The sequence below is a fragment of the Lutra lutra genome, chromosome 10 (assembly GCF_902655055.1).
Source record: "Lutra lutra chromosome 10, mLutLut1.2, whole genome shotgun sequence".
NCBI classification, from domain to species: domain Eukaryota; kingdom Metazoa; phylum Chordata; class Mammalia; order Carnivora; family Mustelidae; genus Lutra; species Lutra lutra.
In genome coordinates, this window is record NC_062287.1 from 2,671,731 (window position 1) to 2,691,927 (window position 20,197).

The 20,197-nt window shown below is 43.8% G+C and overlaps 1 protein-coding gene across 7 annotated transcripts; it reads right to left on the reverse strand.

The window, feature by feature from the left end:
• Positions 1–987: 987 nt before the first annotated feature.
• Positions 988–18,220, reverse strand: LOC125078536 (caspase-12-like). Of its 7 annotated transcripts, none has more exons than XM_047691429.1 (13): positions 18,047–18,220; positions 16,638–16,886; positions 15,338–15,397; positions 15,084–15,170; positions 13,261–13,509; positions 11,871–11,930; positions 7,873–7,964; positions 7,280–7,453; positions 6,014–6,248; positions 5,270–5,416; positions 2,151–2,260; positions 1,706–1,825; positions 988–1,150 (listed from the first exon to the last, which is right to left on the reverse strand). In XM_047691429.1, the coding sequence occupies exons 1-12, from the start codon at positions 18,108–18,110 to the stop codon at positions 1,727–1,729; spliced, it is 1,626 nt and encodes a 541-aa protein (XP_047547385.1). In that variant the 5' UTR covers positions 18,111–18,220; the 3' UTR covers positions 988–1,150; positions 1,706–1,726. The 7 variants fall into 7 exon arrangements, with proteins under 7 accessions (XP_047547385.1, XP_047547384.1, XP_047547387.1 ...); XM_047691428.1 differs by having other exon boundaries at positions 15,036–15,170; XM_047691431.1 differs by lacking the exon at positions 18,047–18,220 and adding an exon at positions 17,526–17,543 and having other exon boundaries at positions 15,036–15,170.
• Positions 18,221–20,197: the final 1,977 nt, after the last annotated feature.

The window sequence follows — 20,197 nt, forward strand, 5'->3', positions numbered from 1 at the left end:
AGCCGAGAGCCCGGGGCCCCACTCCTCAGTGCGCCCTCAGAGAACAGCGCCCAATGACTCCCGCCACCCTGGCCTCCGGCCGCGCTCCGAGCTGACCGAGCCTGCGACCGGTTCAAGGCAACCCTGAGCTGAGAGTCACTCCTCGGCTCTGTCTCTGCAGCCGGCTTCCCCGCTCCAATACCGGTAAGCTCTGCGACACTCAGACACCCCCGATCATTCTGTGACCCTGCGGGACCTCAGGCCACACTGACCCCACGTGGGCTTCATCCTGGTTAAGCCTCTGGAGCGATGTCCCTCAGCAGAACGGACTTTTAAAAGTCCCGATTTTGTGCTCCGTTGCTCCGCCGCTCGCCGGGAGCCGGCCCCTCCCCCGGCGGTCTATCTTCCCGTCGCTTTGGATTCACTTCTCCGCCAGTCCTACCTTGCAGAAAGTGGTTGATTTTCTGTTTCTAGAATTGCTGTTCTTCTTCTCTTCGATCTCCCGTTGGATTTGTAGGTGTTTGCAATCTTTAGATAAGTTCTCTAGCTGATCTCCTGCTACCTGATGTCGCCTCAGCCTGCTACTTCTCTGCCATCTTGACTCCTCCCCTCAGGTGAACTTCTAAGTGAACTAGAAAATAATAGATTTCTGACATTCTAGAGTTCACAAAAAACACTACTTGTAGTTCATTACAAAATATTATTAAAAATATCCTATGGCCAACTTAGACATAAGTCAAAATTAATGAGAACCCCGTCTGTAAATATAAATGTGGAGTTCCAGGTCAAATATCAGTAACATGATCTCAAGTGGAGAATAAATGAATGATCCTCTATGACAAAGATGCCATCCCAAGAACATAATCATTGCTTAATATCAGGATACCTATTAATGTGATCATATTATTTAACCATTAACTGTTATTTTCTGTTTTTCTATACTTGAACTTTGTTTTGCAGTGAAAATGATTTACTTCTACAATAGAATGAGAAAACAAATATTATTTTCAAAAAATTTTATTAAGCACTGACTCAGCAACACCATGACCGTGGTTTTCATGTTGCATTGTTTCAGGGTGGACAAGTGGGAATTTTGGTAGAAAAATATCCACATCCAAACATTAACCTTTTAAAGTAGTAGATTCACAGAAAACGGAATGGCTCGATTTTCCTGGAAAAATTAGAAAGAAGAAAACATAAGTAAAGATGTTATTGGAGGTAAGACATAAATAGCACTAATCTCTACTATGAGGTGTGCCTTCACAGAAGGGCCATGAGCCCCTCATCCCCCAAGGGGAGGATCTGCCAGGAGCCTCACGGTCTCAGCACGGACCCAGCAGCCATCAGCTGGCCCCGTGGTCCAGGTGGGCCTTGTCAGAAACAGGAATGAGACTCAGCCCACCTGACTTCTTGGGGAGGAAGCCACACGTCAGCTGCCCGCACAAGGCCAGCTGTTTTATGCATGCGTCGGAACTAAATATTTTCCATTCACTAGGTAGGTCCTTGAGAGACATGAAGACTGAAGGATTTTCTAGCTGGCTACCATTAGACTTACAATTTCTGGTAATTTCAAAAGAAAGCAGAGTTTTACCAGGGCCATTAAGAAAATGCAGAGGTGACTGTGGCTAGTGGGTAGCTGCCCTCCGTCCCTGCTCTCTGCTCTCTCTAGATTATACGCACAGACTCTGAGCAGGGAGCCCCAAGTCCACTTCTTGGAGACATTTACCTGAGACGCTTCAGACGGATTTTAATTCCCAGGAAAGAGGTAGAAATATCGCGTCATGGATAACCTCTCAATCGTGGGCATCTGGATCATTGCATTGGGTTTCTCAAATGCATTTTGAACCTGAGGTAGTAAAGAAAATCTTCAGAGATCAAGGTTGTGGCCAGGTAATACACAGAAGAAATTCTGAGCTTTTCCTTGGCTATAGTGCTACATGAACAAAATAGTATCATCAAAAGCATTTTCTGAATAAGCAAGGCTCAGAGCCGGTGAAATTCATGCTGGTTCCAAGCAATACTTCAAAAAAACCTCCTCTTTAAGCGAACCTGGGATACCAGAAGGCATGTCACGACAGCTTAAGAGCTTTTAGGATTCCCCCCAAAAAAGGGCTTGAAAATGGTTGCATAGTTTTCTGGGGCATAAAGTGAAAAGACAAGATGACCCCTACCTTTCGGAAAATCTCCTCCAAATGGTGACAACAAGAGTACTCTCCCAAGTAGTGGATAAGTTGGGAAATGAAGACAGACCCCTCTGTGTTCAATCTCCAGGATACGTTATCTGCAAAGGAAAAGCATTAAAATATTGGGAGATGGGGCCTTTGTGTAAGTGTGGAGGAGTCTTAGAATCATAGCTATTGGACACGGTTTGATGCCGGTGCTTTGAAGGAGAGACAAGTCTGGATAGAGCTGGATGTCAGGTTCCTGCCACAGGTGCAGAGGAGACCCTCCCGGGGCCTCAGTCATGAACGCCCCGCACATTCCTAAGCACAAAGCTATCCCCCACTGCTGCAGGGAGAGGGGAAGAACGGAATTCCTTCCAGCACTTACTGTACAATCAGAAAAAGGAACATAGATCTCGCCAATCCTTGAGTCTGAACCCCTCATCCACACTGTTGGCTACTGTAGTGCTCGCTTTAGCAGCACATGTTCTAAATTGGAACGACACGTTGTTGGCTACTGTAATAGTTTACTGGAACTTTTTCATCAGGAACATCTTTTGAGCACCTGCTTCTCGTTACCATTGCAGTGTGATCCAGCCTCTCCCGTCACCAAAATGCCAGTCGTCTCCTGTTTGTCCTTTTACCTTGCGGCTGCCTCCCTTCCCAGGCTCGCCCTCCTAGCCCACGCACTGCGCGAGCTGCTGTCCCCTACCGCCCGCCCTAACTTCACGCGGGGCTCTCCCACGGCCAGCCTGATCTCCAAGTCATTAAACCTCATGGTCACTCATTGCACCTCACCTTTACCTGATGCCTCGTTCAAATCAGAGAGGCCATAGCCCCCCCAGATTCTTTCCGGGTAACTGACAACACATACTCTTCTTTCTTCGCATTCCTTATCCTCCAGCCATACTTCCTGAGCCCACTCTGCTGCCTGGGCCTTTGTTCTCTGCAGTTCAGCCTCTGCTTTGGGATGTCTTAGTCTGTTCTCTGTTTCTGGGTCATTTTTCCCATTGTTAGAACATTGAAGATAATGCTCAGGCAAGCATCTCCCCAAATCCTGATGCCAGTCTCTGTTCTGCAGAGTAGCTCTCCTGGTAACTCTTTTCCTTTCCTCCTGAAGTATGCTGAAGTCATCTTACACTCTTTCGCAGGATTCCCCTTTTGCTGAAGGCACACGATCCTCTCTGGTGACCTCAGGTGGTCTGTGTCACCCCATCTTATTCAGCCGTCATATCCACTAAACAGCAGGTCATACAAATTTTCCATCCTAATTATTTCTGGATTCAACAGCTATGTCTTCCCAAGCCTGGCATAGTCACCTGTGGCCTTTGAGACCCCGGTCACATTCTAACCTGTCTCCCCATGTTTCCTCTCGCTATGCCATAACCCATTCCCCACAGAATCCCCAGAGTGGACATCTAAAGATGTCGTCTCATCTTTTTGTGAGGTATGTTTCACCACAATTTCCGATTACCATTAGTATAAAGCAATATTAGTAATAAAGCATGTCAACGTTAAAGATCAAATCCTTCCCTAACATATGAGGCCTCAAATTATGCGGCCCCTGTCTACCCCTCCAACCTCCCTCTTGGTACCGGCCCCTGGCTCAGTGCTTCAGACACTCTGGCCCTGTTTTCCAGCTCCTCTCTTTCCCAGGACTTCTGTGTCCACTGTCCTTCTCTGACCACTGACACAGTTCACTACTTCATTTTTCAACACATTTTTCCTGAACACACGCAGCACGGTTGACAAGCATTATTTATCTGTATGAGGCTGTGCATGGGTTTTCCACTCAGTTCATCTCGGCCCCTCTGCTCTGACTACACTCCGTAAGGCTCATCAAGTCTGGTGGCTTCAGCTGTGCACCATGTGCCCAGAGCCGGTCCATCTCAGTGCATTGCTATGTGTACAGAAAGGAATGGGGGACTTATACGTAGGAGACTCTCTGCCCTTAACTAAAATAGTCTCTTAGAGCATGCATCAGGCTGCATATGCCTTTTTAACTTCCTTCAGTAGCTACAAGTAGAGAGCTCCTCTTTCCAATAAAACTTTATTCAAACTCCAACAGGTAAGACAAAGTAGAACTGTTCCTGGTATGGAAAGGGTGTTCCTGGCACAGCCTGTGTCCTGTTTCCCCAGACGAGACTCAGGGCATCCTCTTGGGCCAGCAGAATCTCAGGCCCTCCCTGGACCCACAAATCAGAACTCTATTGTAGTGATATTCTGGGCACATCCAGGTTTGTATTAGAACTGTGACTTGTGCGGGGCACCTGGGTGGCTTAGTCAGTTAAATGTCTGCCTTCAGCTCAGGTCATGATCTCAGGCTCCTGGGATTGAGCCCTACGTCGGGCTCCCTGCTCAGCAGCAAGTCTGCTTCTCCCTCTCCCTCTGCCTGCTGCTGCCCCTGCTTGTGCTCTCTCTCTGTATATCAAATAAAATACAAAATCCTTAAAAAGAATTGTGACTTATGTAAACTAGATTCTGGAAGTTGCTCAGGTTCTGTAAAACACTCATAAAACAAAATCATAGATGACCATTAAATAGATTTCCCACAGGTTTGACCATGATTGACTCCACCGATCTTCTCTTTCTATCTTCTGTTATGTCTTTCCTGCCAAAGGAGGATTTTCAGTCATTGGCTACATTGTATTGAAGTCAGGCATTTGAATGTTAACTAATTTTTTAAGACTAGATTCAGATAACCAGCCAAGAGGTTCTAGGATATGTGAAGCAAGTGTTACAAGTGTTACTGATCGCCTTGTTTAACTGCTAGTAGATGATCAGGTGACCAGACCATGGGACTAACATACACTTCTGGGCCAGTGCTATATTTAGCAACAAGCAAACAAACAAACAAACAAAAACCAACTCTTCATTTATTTAAACTTACACTGGCTTTAGTTCAGATCCTCACCAAAGTCCAGTTTACTTTGAAAGTTTCCTCCAAATTCAAGACTTACAGCTTTCAAGTTATAAAAGTAATCTCAATGTTCTAAACGTCTTCTGTACCTCAAACCTATCATTAGAGAAGAAATGCTCTGCTATTAGTGATCAGGTAGGATCCTAGCCAAGCCTGGGATCTGGAAACTGATAGGACATGGAGAGACTGCTCTCTGAAGTCAACTTACGTGGAGTTGAAGATTTGAAAGCGATGAAGTCCTTCTCTATGTGGGTCTTTTTTATGGCATCACTGGAGATGTAGCGCTCCAAGGGCTGGTAACATGTCCACGCAAGTGCTTCTCCCATGTCGGTCACCCAGACGGCCCCGTCACCTCCTGGGAGAGACACCCATATCTTACGAAAGAAGTTACACACACAGACACACACAGAATCTCTTCTACCATGCTACCCTTACCACAGTACATTCCAGTATGGGATTTATTAAAAATGCAAGTGTGTACTGCTAGAAAAACCACCTCACTGACTGCAGAACATACAGAGCCCACTTTATTTAGAATGACCCAAAGGACCAGGACCAGGACACTTGTTATTATTCTAGTGTGCTTCACACTTCTTAAAAATTATACAGGCCTAATTTTTTTTTAAGATTACTTATTTATTTTTTTGAGAGAGCGAGCAAGTGTGTGAACACACAAAAAAGCAGCAGAGAGGGAGAAGCAGACTTCCTGCTGAGCAGAGAGCCAGATGTGGGGCTCAATCCCAGGACCCTGGAATTGTGATCTGAGCTGAAGGCAGACCCTTAACAACTGAGCCACCCAGGTGCCCCCAGACTTAATTTCTTCCTTGACTGGACGTGAGTGCAGTTCTAAAATGTTGTCTGTGTCACTCATCCCTGGGAACATGAAGGCGAGCTGCTAGGCGAATAGGAGGAGGTTCACGGCCCCTCCCTGGGTGCCCCCACCCCTACTCACTGCCTCGGCAGGCCTGCGTGATGATGACCTTGGGCTTGTCCTTGAGACCGTGGCAGCTACGGTTGTTGAAAATCTGGAAGATGGTGTCATCAGGAAGAATGTCCGGCTCTTCATCTCTGTGCTTCCTGCCACAGATCCCGTCCAGGGTGCCGTGGGACATGAACACCAGGAACGTGCTGTCTGAGAACTGGTGTTCCTGGCGGGCGGCGAAGTTCTTCAGCTCTGTTACCATTTCCTGAAAGAGTCTCTGGAGTTACTACCTAGAAACTCTCCATACACAGTTGTGCTCAGAGAGTAGACAGAGAGGCATTAACGAGTCAGACAGCATCCCGACATAAAAGCAGAAATTTAGACATATAGAAGGTAAAGGCTAGCAGGGTTTTTTTGTTTTGTTTTGTTTTGTTTTTCAAGACTTATTTATTTATTTGAGAGAGAGAATGAGAGAGGGAATTGGGGGAGGAACAGAGGGAGAGAGACTCTCAAGCAATCTCCATGCTGAGCACAGAGCCCAACATGGGGCTTAGTCTCAGGATGCTGAGATCACGACCTGAGCCAAATCCAAGACTGCGATGCTCAAACCACTGTGCCCCCCAGGCACCCCTAGAGATATTTCCATCCAGTGTGTAGCCCACTGGTTTTCAGTGGAAACCTAGGCTGGGGTGGTGCTGGGAGGTGGAGTATAAGGAGGGGCACTTGAGGTGGCAGGTCTCCTACCAAAAGGCTTTGCTTTCATCTGTATTACATGTTGGGGTTCCCCCAAGTTTTCATTACAAAAGAGTAAGACAGAGTAAGGGACTGGTTCCTACTGACATAAAGTAGAGATACTTAACAAATTCCTTCTGAGGTTTAAAATGGTTTATCCAAAGTCATCCGTGGTATTTCTTCGGTAGAGCCGGGATCACAACTTTCTGTGTATGTGAGCGCTCATGGTTTTTTGTTGTTGTTGTTTGTTTGTTTGTTTGACTGCATACTTGGCTTTACATCTAGACACGTAATACTGAATTGTAAAGGGCTCAGGGTTGTGACTCACAAAGACTATCAAGTCATCAGTGCCTCCCTAATGGAGAGCGTTAGAAAGATCCAACGTTTTTAGTGAAGTACTACTCTATAAATCTTTGCTAATGAAAGTGTGCATTGGAAGAGGCTGAAACCCAGGGGTTTCAGGAGAATTCCTGTAACATGCACTATGCTCTTCCAGCTGTGAAGGAAGAAGTCCAGGAAAGAAAGGGAAGGAAGGAAGCTTATCCCACTGTCCTAAGGCATTACCAGAGCTGTGAGATTTTCCTTTATAACCACCGAATATCCAAGGTTTTCAAGGAGGCCTTGCATCCCCAAAATGTCATTTTCAGAGCCTTCTCGCTCAGAAAGATGGTCAAATTCTTTGTTACAAATGATGAGGGCCAGGCGTGTTCGGCCCTCCTTTTCCATCACTGGATATACCTGCAAATAACAGGAACAGGGTGAGTGCCATGTGGCCTGCCCACTTTTGCCTCTGAAGTCCACCCAAAGCAGACCCTTAGGATTACAGAACGGATGCCTGAAGGACTTGGGGATGGAAATAGGTGCTCAGAAAGAAAGACATGGGACTCTAGACTGAAAACGTGTGCCATAGCTGAGCATGCACTCTGGAAACCTGGCTTTGGTCGTTTGTGGGAAGGAGTTTCAGGGATGGAGGATGTGCTTAAACAGACAGGAAATTGGACGGAAGGGCCACTTAATTAGATGACATGATTAAATAACAATCTATGCCCTTTGGGCTGATCCAAAGGCATCTGTATCAAGAGCTAAAATTCCCAGTGAGTTCCCAGTATGTGGTTTGAATGAACAGTCATGTGTGTTCCTATTCCAAAGCGTGGTACCTCATGGACTCTCACAGTCTTCGGTTCTTGAGAATGCTTGCAGGGAAAAATCTCCACCATGTCCATTGAGGAAGCTTGGATTTCCTGAATAACTGAGAGAAAAAAATAACTCTTGAGGGAGTAGCACCCCCAGGCTTGCACATACGAATATCTTTTCACTGGACTCTCATTCTTGAAAACGCTTACTGCCGTCCCTTCAAAAAGCTTAATATAACAAGAAAACCATTCTGTATTTAAAAAGAAATGACAAAAACAAAAGTCTTGAGTGCTCCCTCTTTCTTTTTGCTTCTCACTGACCCCCCACCAGTTTCTGTTTTTGTCAGTGGCCATGACATGGGCTAGTCTTTCATACCCAGCACATTAGACTCATTTGCGTGCAGTACCCAAGATTTGAAAGGAGGCCTCTTGTTCATCTGACCTGGTCAAGTCATTATTCAGATATCTGAACTCCACTCACAATATCCCTACTGTGTTATTACCACTAGTGGAATGTCTCCATTAATGGGGGAATGTGCATGTTCTAAAGCACTCTGAACAGTCCTGAGGGTCACGAGTGAACCTTGTAGGTACTGGTATGTATTTCCTGCATTGGGACCATCCAGAAAATGTCTAATTCCTTGCCCACTGAAAGCTGATGAATATTTCTTTGGCTTCCATATAGCTTACCTTGTGTTTTGATTATTTTATGTAAATGCCCCCAGAAGAATAATGATTATATTTAATCTTAATTGTGTTTACTGTATGGTAAGCTTAATTAGGACAGGGAAGGTGTGTTTAAGTTTTGTTATATCCAGCATCTAGAATGATTGATTGTCTGGCACAGATTAAAAGTTTATAACTGATTGTTAATGAATCATTACCTTAAAATACTTGAAAATAGCCACTAACAATCCACCCCACCCCCTGCCTTTTGTTTTTCTGTAGGGAAACAAGCCTTCTTCTGTTCCTTCTACTACTTTTTTGTAAGAATGTGTTCACCTTTTGAAGCAACCAGTCTTGTTAATTTGCCTGTATCTCTCCCCATCTACTGTCCTTCCCCTCCCAATAAAAAAAGGAAATACACTTCCTCCTGTCTAAGTGACTCTCCTTGTGCCCTGAGTTCCAGTTCCTCTCTCCTGCAAGAACTTGACTCAGGCCTTTATTCAGCTCTGTCCTATCCGTGTCTCCCCCTGCCCCCTCTGTGTTCGTCCCCTGGCAAATCCCATGCTTTCACACCCCTCTCTCTCAGACACCTCCACTCCAAGCCCTTCCCCTCCAGCTGTTGCTCTGGGCCTGGGCTCCACAGCTCAGCACAGTTCCTTAAAGGCGATGTTCCACAGCCTGTTTCCATTTTCCCAACTCTCATTTTGTTCTTGTATGCGACACACACTGGCTGTCACTGTCACCCTCAGATCCTTGGGATCGAGGTTCCCACTGACCATTTGCTGTTGTTTCAGCATTTAACTTGGCAGAACACATATTCTCCCTTCAGCACCTCTCCATGCTTCTGCGGTGCTGTGTGTTGTGGCCACGCTTCCTCAAGCTGCTGGCTCTTAGCTCTCCCGCTGCACAGTGAAAAGTTAGGCCTTTCTACATTGGACCCTCTGTTATCCTCTGTGAGCACCAGTGCCCAGGTGGCCTCTTCAGGACATCATCTTACCTACTGTCTGCACGCTCCTGAATCCCCAGAGCTAGTCCCAGGCCTGGTTCTTCTGTGAACAACTCAGTTGAATACACCTGTGTATTTTCAATGTCTACCCTGGGAGGTACTACACGTGTCAAAGTGGGCATGTGCGGGGAGAGACCCCTAATGTTTGTCCATGCCTAGACATCTGGTTCTCCTGAGTTTTCCCTCAACTACAAGTTTTCTTCTACCTCATTTAATTAGAACCTTCACCTAGCTGCCAGCCAAAACCAAGATTCATCCCAATTCCTCTTCTTCCTACATTAGCCAACAGCCTACCCATCCATAGTTTTTTTGACTCTAGCTTCAAAAGATGTCAGATATCACCATTTGTCTTTCTCTCCATTGGTATAACCCCAACCTAAAAGCTATTATCTCTTAGCTGAAATATTTGAATACCTTTGGCCTTTCTGATGCTATGCTTGCTTATCATTCCTCCATTTGAAAACTCCTAAAGACTTTCTATTGCAAATAAAATCCAGTTTGTTCTCACTTTCACAAAGGCCCAGAGTGGTATGGTAGCTTCAGCATGAGTTCATAACAGCTCCTCCTACCATGTCCTCCCAGTTTGCTACTCCCCCATCAGATTGGCCTTATGACATGGCATGTCCATTTCTGCTCAGCCCCCATGGGCTTGCTGCCCTTCCAGGGGATGCTTTTGCTTTAGAGTGTGGCACAACCCTCTCCCTCTCTGTTGTTCAAGCACGTACTGAAATATCACCCCAAATGAGTTCTCATAATTAATCACTGTGACCCACCTGCCTCACCTCTTTTCTCTTGTCCATTTCCTGAATTGTACTATTTATTTTTCATATGTACTAACTTTGTACCTTCATTACACTGTCAACTCCATGAAAGCAAGATCTTTTTTTTTTAAGATTTTATTTATTTATTTGTGAGAGAATGAGTGAGAGAGAGCATGAGAGAGGAGAAGGTCAGAGGGAGAAGCAGACTCCCCACGGAGCTGGGAGCCTGATGCGGGACTCGATCCCGGAAGTCCGGGATCATGACCTGAGCCGAAGGCAGTCGCTCAACCAACTGAGCCACCCAGGCGCCCCTGAAAGCAAGATCTTGACCTATCTTGCTTACTGCTAGAAACGGTGATTAGAATGGTAGACAGTAGGTGTTCAGTTCATATGTGTGTATAATGGATACAACAGCGACTAAAGATTACAAGGTGTTCATGCCTTTGTAAGCTTGTCCCGGACTTCTGAAAATATGGTACTCACAACTCAACACTCCAGTAGCCCCTTTCTAGACACTGCAATTCCTTGGTGTGGTTCAGTAACTCATCCGTTTCTCTAGTGATCACACAGTATGTGCGTCTAGTCTTGTTGTTTCTTTTTTTTTTTTTTTAAGATTTTATTTATTTGACAGAGAGATCACGAGGAGGCAGAGAGGCAGGCAGAGAGAGAGCGGGGGGAAGCAGGCTCCCCACTGAGCAGAGAGCCCAATGTGGGGCTTGACCCCAGGACCCTAAGATCATGACCTGAGCTGAAGTCAGAGTCTTAACCCACTGAGCCACCCAGGCGCCCCCTGTTGTGTGTTTCTTAACGTGCTTTTCTTAACCACATCCTTGTCCTGTTTGTACAGTTGTTACTTGCTTATCTGTTTGATGTTTTGTGAATCTTTTAAAGATGTTATTAATCTCACTGAAAAATATGAGTCTCAGAAAGTTGGGTCATTCACACCAGAGACCATGGTTAGTCAGTGGCCGTGTTGGGCTCAGGGTCGAGATTGCTTGGGTTTTATTCCAGTTCTCTTTCCACTATAGCATACGACTTCCCCGTCTGCCTTAGGTCACAGAATGTCACCAAGCATCCATGATATTGCCTGTCACAGGCAGAAGCCGTGTGTGTGGCCTCCAGCCTTCTCCCTAATTTCATGATCTTTGCTTGCACTTCCAGATTCTTAGAGGATGAAAGAGTGGGGATATGAATGCTGACCTTACTTTGTCTCGGGTGGCAGAAATAACCCAGAATTTCTGAACCCATCTCTGGTCTCTCCACTGTAACTTAGGGCTCCTATTACTTAGGGCCTTACCCTGAGTGACACATGAGGGTTGGCATGAGCCACTGGGTTTGGTGGCACCTGCCAAAGGAAGAGCCAATGCCTGGGACGGCCTGGCATTTTCTTCTCCACTTTCTTCACCATTACTTCAGATTCTGAAGTGGAATGAACAAAAAGTTAAGGATCAATGCTGAATGCTGAAGGTTATTTCCAGAGATGGAAATTGAATAAAAACACAGTTTCCTATGTCTTGACTATAGTGCCTTCTGACAGCCCTGGTGGTCTGAGAGTTTTCATTTGTGATGTGAGATTTGAAGGTACTTACTTGTCAAAGAAGATGTCTTGCCACTCTTATATTCCTCATCCTCATTTTCAGCATGAGATTCTGAAAGAATAGGAAAAGGACATTTGTTAACAGAACTAGGTTTCTAGAATCTACACACATGTAACTCCCTCTCACTCACAAGAAATTGATGATGTTTGGCCTGGGGTGACCCTATGAAGCATGGAAATCTGGTTCATTGTCTAAGCTCCACATTTGTCTTAGAGGACTGTGACTTTGTGCCAGGTGAAGGAGGAAGCAGAGTTTCTATAAAACAGTGGAGAGCTCATTATGTTCCTGCTTACATAATTCAAGGAATAATCAAATTCTTTAATCAAGGCTTTTCAGGAGTAGCATTTTTCACTCTGAAGAAAGAATGTACACACTTCTATAAACTTAGGTAGTCTTTCAGCAACCACAAAATGATCCCAAAACGATGTTCTCAGTATTGGGAACACTCGCATGTATATATTGTCCTCTAGGTAGGGGTCAGGAAACTCCGACCTAGAGGCCAAGGTCAGCTCAACAGCAGTTTTTGTTAATAAAGCTTTATTAGAACACATCCACAGCCATTTTGTACTTATTATCTATTGCTAATTTTATGTCACGGCATCAGATTTGAGTCACTGTGACCGAGAAAGTTTGGGCCGAAAAACACAAAATATTGACTCCCCTGACTCTTCAAAGAGAGAGTGAGCCAACCCATGCTTCCTCGAGAAGGACACACTCGTGTTCCACTAATGCTCCTCAAATTCCCTAGGTACTCCTTTCACAAAGACAGTCTAGGTTCTTAGAGATTTATGCCTTGGGCCAAGCCCCAGCTAAGCAGAGGACAGTGGATTGCTGTATGGGGTTTTTTTGTGTTTTGTTTTTTTTTTTTCTATTGAGCATTTTATAGGTGGGAATAACTCTGGAGTCTGGAGTGTGGCCAGAGTAGCAGAGATTAGCTAAGGACTGTCCCTGAATTTACTAGAGCTCCAGGACCATTCATGCATTTCACAAGTAATTACTGAGCACCTATAATGTGTCAGATGCCATTTCCACGAGTTGGGACTCTCTTGATCAACAAAGCAGACAAAGTTCCATGCTTCATGGGCTTTACGTTTTAGCAAGGGGAGATATAATACAGTGAACAGGGAATGTTAAGGGGTGATTGAAGGTGACAGTTGCTGAGGGAAATAGATATGTAGGAGTATAAAGTGATTTTGGATGCTGGCACATGGACTGGGCAGGGGTTTACGGGACCTTTTGCCATCTTTTATAAGGTCGTCAGGCAAAGAAACTACTAGAGATGTGGATAGTTCTCCATTTGCAAATAGAAATAAGAAGACAGAGACTGCATAAGAGATCAGATAAAGTATAAGTTAGTAGTCCTTTGGCTCAAGATACTTACTTAAACTCAGCAGTCTCCTGGAATTGAAGAAATGGTCCATAAGTACTTTGCCTACCATTTGAGTTTTCTCAGTAAAATCACTAACCAGGTTTTCAGTCTTATTCACGATGACATTCACTGTTTTCCCCATTGTTTCTAACTCTTGCTTATCTAACACCTTCTTTTCCTTCAAGTCCTCCAAGATGTCACCAAGCACGGTACTGGCAATCACCTTTATCTTGTTAACTGGGTCTCTTGGTGATCTCTTCTCTGTGAGAACAATAGGATTTTAGGAATTGACAGGACATTAGATCTCTGATTTAGGCCCATGGTTCTCAAATTTAACAAGGGAGAGAGTATCTGAAAGCGTGGTGAACAGAGCTTCCTGCATGCTATTCCTAGAAATCTGATTTAATAGGTCAGAGTAGAGTGCGTTATTTTTATTTCTAATTACTCTTTTGTTGACTCTACCTCCAAAGGAGGTCCAGGTGTCACCAATTATCATCCTCCCCATTAGTAAAACCCCTGCTTAAAGCTATTATCTCTTAACCGAAATATTTGGCCTTTCTGATGCTATGCTTGCTTATCATTCCTCCATTTAAAAATTCCTAAAGACTTTCTATTGCAAATAAAATCCAGTTCATTCTCACTTCCACAAAGGCCCAGAGTGGTATGGTAGCTTCAGCATGAGTTCATAACAGCTCCTCCTACCATGTCCTCCCAGTTTGCTACTCCCCCATCAGATTGGCCTTATGGCATGGCATGTCCATTTCTGCTCAGCCCCCATGGGCTTGCTGCCCTTCCAGGGGATGCTTTTGCTTTAGAGTGTGGCACAACCCTCTCCCTCTCTGTTGTTCAAGCATGTACTGAAATATTACCCCAAATGAGTTCTCGTAATTAATCACTGTGACCCACCTGCCTCACCTCTTTTCTCTTGTCCATTTCCTGAATTGTACTATTTATTTTTCATATATACTAACTTTGTACCTTCATTACACTGTCAACTCCATGAAAGCAAGATCTTGACCTATCTTGCTTACTGCTAGAAACGGTGATTAGAATGGTAGACAGTAGGTGTTCAGTTCATATGTGTGTATAATGGATACAACAGTGACTAAAGATTACAAGGTGTTCATGCCTTTGTAAGCTTGTCCAGGACTTCTGAAAATATGGTACTCATGACTCAACACTCCAGTAGCCCCTTTCTAGACACTGCAATTCCTTGGTGTGGTTGAGTAACTCATCCATTTCTCTAGTGATCACACAGTATGTGCGTCTAGTCCTGTTGTGTTTCTTAATGTCCTTTTCTTAACCACATCCTTGTCCTGTTTGTACAGTTGTTACTTGCTTATCTGTTTGATGTTTTGTGAATCTTTTAAAGATGTTATTAATCTCACTGAAAAATATGAGTCTCAGAAAGTTGGGTCATTCACACCAGAGACCATGGTTAGTCAGTGGCCGTGTTGGGCTCAGGGTCGAGATTGCTTGGGTTTTATTCCAGTTCTCTTTCCACTATAGCATACGACTTCCCCGTCTGCCTTAGGTCACAGAATGTCACCAAGCATCCATGACATTGCCTGTCACAGGCAGAAGCCGTGTGTGTGGCCTCCAGCCTTCTCCCTAATTTCATGATCTTTGCTTGCACTTCCAGATTCTTAGAGGATGAAAGAGTGGGGATATGAATGCTGACCTTACTTTGTCTCGGGTGGCACAGAAGGAAGAAATAACCCAGAATTTCTGAACCCATCTCTGGTCTCTCCACTGTAACTCAGGGCCCCTATTACTGAGGGCCTTACCCTGAGTGACGCATGAGGGTTTGCATGAGCCACTGGGTTTGGTGGTACCTGCCAAAGGGAGAGCCAATGCCTGGGATGGCTTGGCATTTTCTTCTTCTCCACTTTCACTTTGGCTTTCACTTTCATCTTCAGATTCTGAAGTGGAATGAACAAAAAGTTAAGGATCAATGCTGAATGCTGAAGGTTATTCCAGAGATGGAAATTGAATAAAAACACAGTTTCCTATGTCTTGACTATAGTGCCTTCTGCCAGCCCTAGATGTCTGAGTTTTCATTTGTGATATGAGATTTGATGGCACTTACCTGTCAAAGAAGATGACTCACTGCTCTCAGATTCCTTATCCTCATTTTCAGCATGAGATTCTGAAAGAATAGGAAAAGGACATTTGTTAACAGAACTAGGTTTCTAGAATCTACACACATGTAACTCCCTCTCACTCACAAGAAATTGATGATGTTTGGCCTGGGGTGACCCTATGAAGCATGGAAATCTGGTTCATTGTCTAAGCTCCACATTTGTCTTAGAGGACTGTGACTTTGTGCCAGGTGAAGGAGGAAGCAGAGTTTCTATAAAACAGTGGAGAGCTCATTATGTTCCTGCTTACATAATTCAAGGAATAATCAAATTCTTTAATCAAGGCTTTTCAGGAGTAGCATTTTTCACTCTGAAGAAAGAATGTACACACTTCTATAAACTTAGGTAGTCTTTCAGCAACCACAAAATGATCCCAAAACGATGTTCTCAGTATTGGGAACACTCGCATGTATATATTGTCCTCTAGGTAGGGGTCAGGAAACTCCGACCTAGAGGCCAAGGTCAGCTCAACAGCAGTTTTTGTTAATAAAGCTTTATTAGAACACATCCACAGCCATTTTGTACTTATTATCTATTGCTAATTTTATGTCACGGCATCAGATTTGAGTCACTGTGACCGAGAAAGTTTGGGCCGAAAAACACAAAATATTGACTCCCCTGACTCTTCAAAGAGAGAGTGAGCCAACCCATGCTTCCTCGAGAAGGACACACTCGTGTTCCACTAATGCTCCTCAAATTCCCTAGGTACTCCTTTCACAAAGACAGTCTAGGTTCTTAGAGATTTATGCCTTGGGCCAAGCCCCAGCTAAGCAGAAGACAGTGGATTGCTGTATGGGGTTTTTTTGTGGGGTTTTTTTTTTTTTTTTCTATTGAGCATTTTATAGGTGGGAATAACTCTGGAGTCTGGAGTGTGGCCAGAGTAGCAGAGATTAGCTAAGGACTGTCCCTGAATTTACTAGAGCTCCAGGACCATTCATGCATTTCACAAGTAATTACTGAGCACCTATAATGTGTCAGATGCCATTTCCACGAGTTGGGACTCTCTTGATCAACAAAGCAGACAAAGTTCCATGCTTCATGGGCTTTACGTTTTAGCAAGGGGAGATATAATACAGTGAACAGGGAATGTTAAGGGGTGATTGAAGGTGACAGTTGCTGAGGGAAGGCAAAGAAAGTACTGGAGACGTGGATAGTTTGTTCTCTACTTGCAAATAGAAATAAAACAGATATTGCATAGGAGGAGGAGATAAAGAATAAGTTAGGAGTCCTTTCGCCCAAGATACTCACTCAAACTCAGCAGGCTCCTGGAATTGACGAAACGGTCCATAAATACTTGACCTACCACTTGAGTTTTCTCAGAGAGATCATCAACCAGGTTTTCAGTCTTATTCACAATGAAGTTCACTTTTTTCCCTATTGTTTGTAAGTCATGTTTATCTAATACCTTCTTTTCCTTCAAGTCCTCCAAGAAGCCACCAAGCATGGTGCTGGCAATCATCTTTATTTCTTTAACTGGGTCTTGTGGCGATCTCTTCTCTGTGAGGACAATAGGATTTTAGGAATTGCAGGACCTTAGGTCTCTGATTTAGGTGTGTGGTTCTCAAATTTAACAAGGGAGAGAGTATCTGAGAGGGTGGCGAACAGAGCTTCCTGCATGCTATTCCCAGAAATCTGATTTGATAGGACAGGGTGGAGCACATCAATCTTTATTTCCACCCGTGTCTTAGGTGATATTAAAGTTACTGTTCTGAGGACCAAACCTATGCCTTCTACTGGTGGAGAAAGTGAGCCTCGGGGAAGGAAAGCAACTTAAACAACTTCATTAAGTTGCTCCATTAGTGATGGCTGCCCCATTTCAGCTTGGTATCACCTGTGATTGCTTCCCTTCCTGTCACTTTTATCAATATCTCTTTAAAAAACACACTGTAGATAGTATGTATAGATGTAAAGCATACAAGTATTACCATCTGTGGAAAAATGCACATATGTTTCCCTGGCCAGGGCTGGCAGGGCATGTCTGTATTCTGAGATTGAGAGCACACATTGTGGCTGGCTTGCTCACTGCTGGAAACAAGAGGTCGTACAGAGAGCGGAAATATGGAGGAAGTGAAATACACTCTCTTCAGCTGGATAGCCCTTCACCCTGATGAGAACACTAAAGAAATGGTTAGAAACCTCAGTCAGGGGGCGCCTGGGTGGCTCAGTGGGTTAAAGCCTCTGCCTTTGGCTTGGGTCATGATCCCAGGGTCCTGGGATCGGGACCACTCATTGGGCTCTCTGCTCAGCCCCTCTCTCTCTGTCTGCCTGCCTCTCTGTCTACTTGTGATGGTCTCGGTCTGTCAAAAAAAAAAAAAATAATAAATAAAATCTTAAAAAAAAAAAGAAAGCTCAGTCAGTATGAATTCAAAGAAGAGACTAAAATCATAGGAATGTTCTGAGAACATGGGTCCAGATTTTTTACACTTCCTTCCCCCCTCCCCCACCAAAAGCTGTAGCTTCTCGGCTAAAATGCTTTGTCTGATAGCACACTTGCTTGCTGTGCCCCAAGCTCCCCATCCCTCACAGTCCCACAGTAAAACAGCCCTGTCTCATGAGAGCCCCCTTCGGGGCTCCATCTCCTGTCCTGCCCTCCTTCTTCCTGAGCTTTCACTCCCCCAAAACACAGACATAAATGACTGAAAACCGGAGACACTCACCAGCCATTGCTGCTCTGTCTCTCAGGGCAGGAAAGTAGTGAAAATGAAAGCAGTCTTCTCCCATTGTTCTCAGTGTTCTGGCGTGCTAGTATTGCCTAAATGGGAAACTACAGCTTTTCAACTTCTCTTGTCCATGTGGAGAAAGAATTTGACTTTTCTGATACATATCTTACTTCTACTAGAAAACGGGAAGCAAACATGTCTTTTCTCTTTATTCTCACACAGTTTCTCTGTTCTGTTTTGCAGTCTATTTTGAAGTCAAATGGACCCTCTGTGTCTCCCCATAGCCACTAAATGGCAGAGAGGTCTTACCACAGACACCCACTCAGCCCCTGAAGTAAGGTGTGAGTTTGCAAGACTTAAGGGGAGTAGGAAACTGACTAGAGCCCGACAAATAGTGCTATTCCTGACACCGTTTTTAAAAACGGAGGTATGTGATCTCTTCTTCCTTTCCTGATCTGTGTACTGGTCAGCACTGGGAAAACGTGTATATTTTAGTATACTGACTCTTTTACTCAAGATTAGTTTTTTAAACAATAGATGTTTGCTATAAAAATTAAATAATGCAAATTTTATGAAATGTAGTAAGATCATCGGCCTTCTTATACTAATGCCATAAATTAACCACAATTATATGCTTAGCTTACATTGGTAAGAATTCTTATCCTGTGCTTTTAAAAAGCACTCAGTATAGTACTGATGTTATTGATGGCTGCTATCAGGAGTATCTTTGTTTCCTTTGGTCTGACTATAAACTCAACTCTGACTTGGTTTTGCCATTGTGATGCAGTAAATGGACCCTGTGAAGCTCTTTCCCAGGCCAGTAGACATGTAATCCATTTCTTCCTCTTGGACACGTGACTGTCCACATGAACAAGACTGGGGTGGCTTGCTAGAGACATCACATGGAGATGCCTACCCCGTGTGCAGATGATTTCAGGCACTTGGATAACCCCAGAGACAAGAAGAGCCACAGAGTTGATTAATCAACTTGTGAACAATAGTAAAGGCCCATTGTTTTGAGTCACTGTGTTTTGGGGCAGTTTCTCACCAATAGAGAAACACATACTTATCAATAACTTTTTTCCCATGTCATCAACAATTGGCTTTTTATAATTTCCCAATGTATGAGAGACATTTGTAAGAATCAAAGTACCTTAGGAACTATTTCATTTTTTTGATGGCCATATAGTATTAACAGTGTTGATAGATACAAGTTTTAAATGTTCTATCAAAGTAATGTATGCAGCAGGTATCTAATTCAGTTGTACAGAAAAGTACGTAATAGAAAACATATTCTCCAGTACAACTCTCCCATCTTCAGTCCCACATTCTACATGTAATTTGCCTAAATTATTCATTTTTATTTTCTTATGCTGATTTTCAGATCTTTCAAAACATGCATATTTTATCCCTCTGTTTTTTGATAGACCAAATACAATGTTCTTGACTACCTCTTATGAAAAATAAGATGTAGTTAGCTTACCCTGCCCTACTCCCCATGCTGCCTAATATTTCATGATATAATAATTTTTAATTCTTTTATTGATTAATTTTTAAATATCAAATACTATATTTAAAAATTACAAAATACACAAATAAGGAAATAATCCTGAAGGCAGCAAAAGAAAAAAATAAAAACCCTTAACCTACAAGGGAAGAAAAATAAGGTTGACAGCAGGTCTATCCACAAAAACTTGGCAGGCCAGAAGAAAGTGGCATGATGTATTCAATGTACTGAATGGGAAAATATGCAGCCAAGAATACTCAATCAGCAAGGCTATCATTCAGAATAGGAGGAGAATAAAGGTTTTCCCAGACAAACAAAAGCTAAAAAAGTTCATGACCACTTAAACACCCTGCAAGAAATATTAAAGGGACTCTTTAAGTGGGAAAAAACAAAAGCAACAAAGACTAGAGAGAATAAGAGAAAATCTCCAGAAACACCTAATTTTAGGTAATACAATGGCACTAAATTCTATTAGTAATCACTCTGAATGGGGATACCAGGGTTCAGTAGGCTAAGTATCTGACTCTTGGTTTTGACTCAGGTCATGATTACAGGGTCCTGGGATTGAGCCCTTTCTTGAGCTCTGTGATCAGTGCAGAGTCTACCTGAGATTCTCCCTCTCCCTCTACTCCTCCCCCCCC

What these genes read in the sequence shown, in the direction of transcription:
- LOC125078536 (XM_047691428.1), bottom strand. Translation starts at nt 18,110, where the DNA reads ATGGGAGAAGACTGCTTTCATTTTCACTACTTTCCTGCCCTGAGAGAC. An exon ending in AGACAGAGCAGCAATGGCTG is followed by an intron (nt 16,887 to 18,046) that starts GTGAGTGTCTCC and finishes TTGTCCTCACAG; the next exon opens with AGAAGAGATCGCCACAAGAC. An exon ending in AGACTGTGAGAGTCCATGAG is followed by an intron (nt 7,454 to 7,872) that starts GTACCACGCTTT and finishes TGTTATTTGCAG; the next exon opens with GTATATCCAGTGATGGAAAA.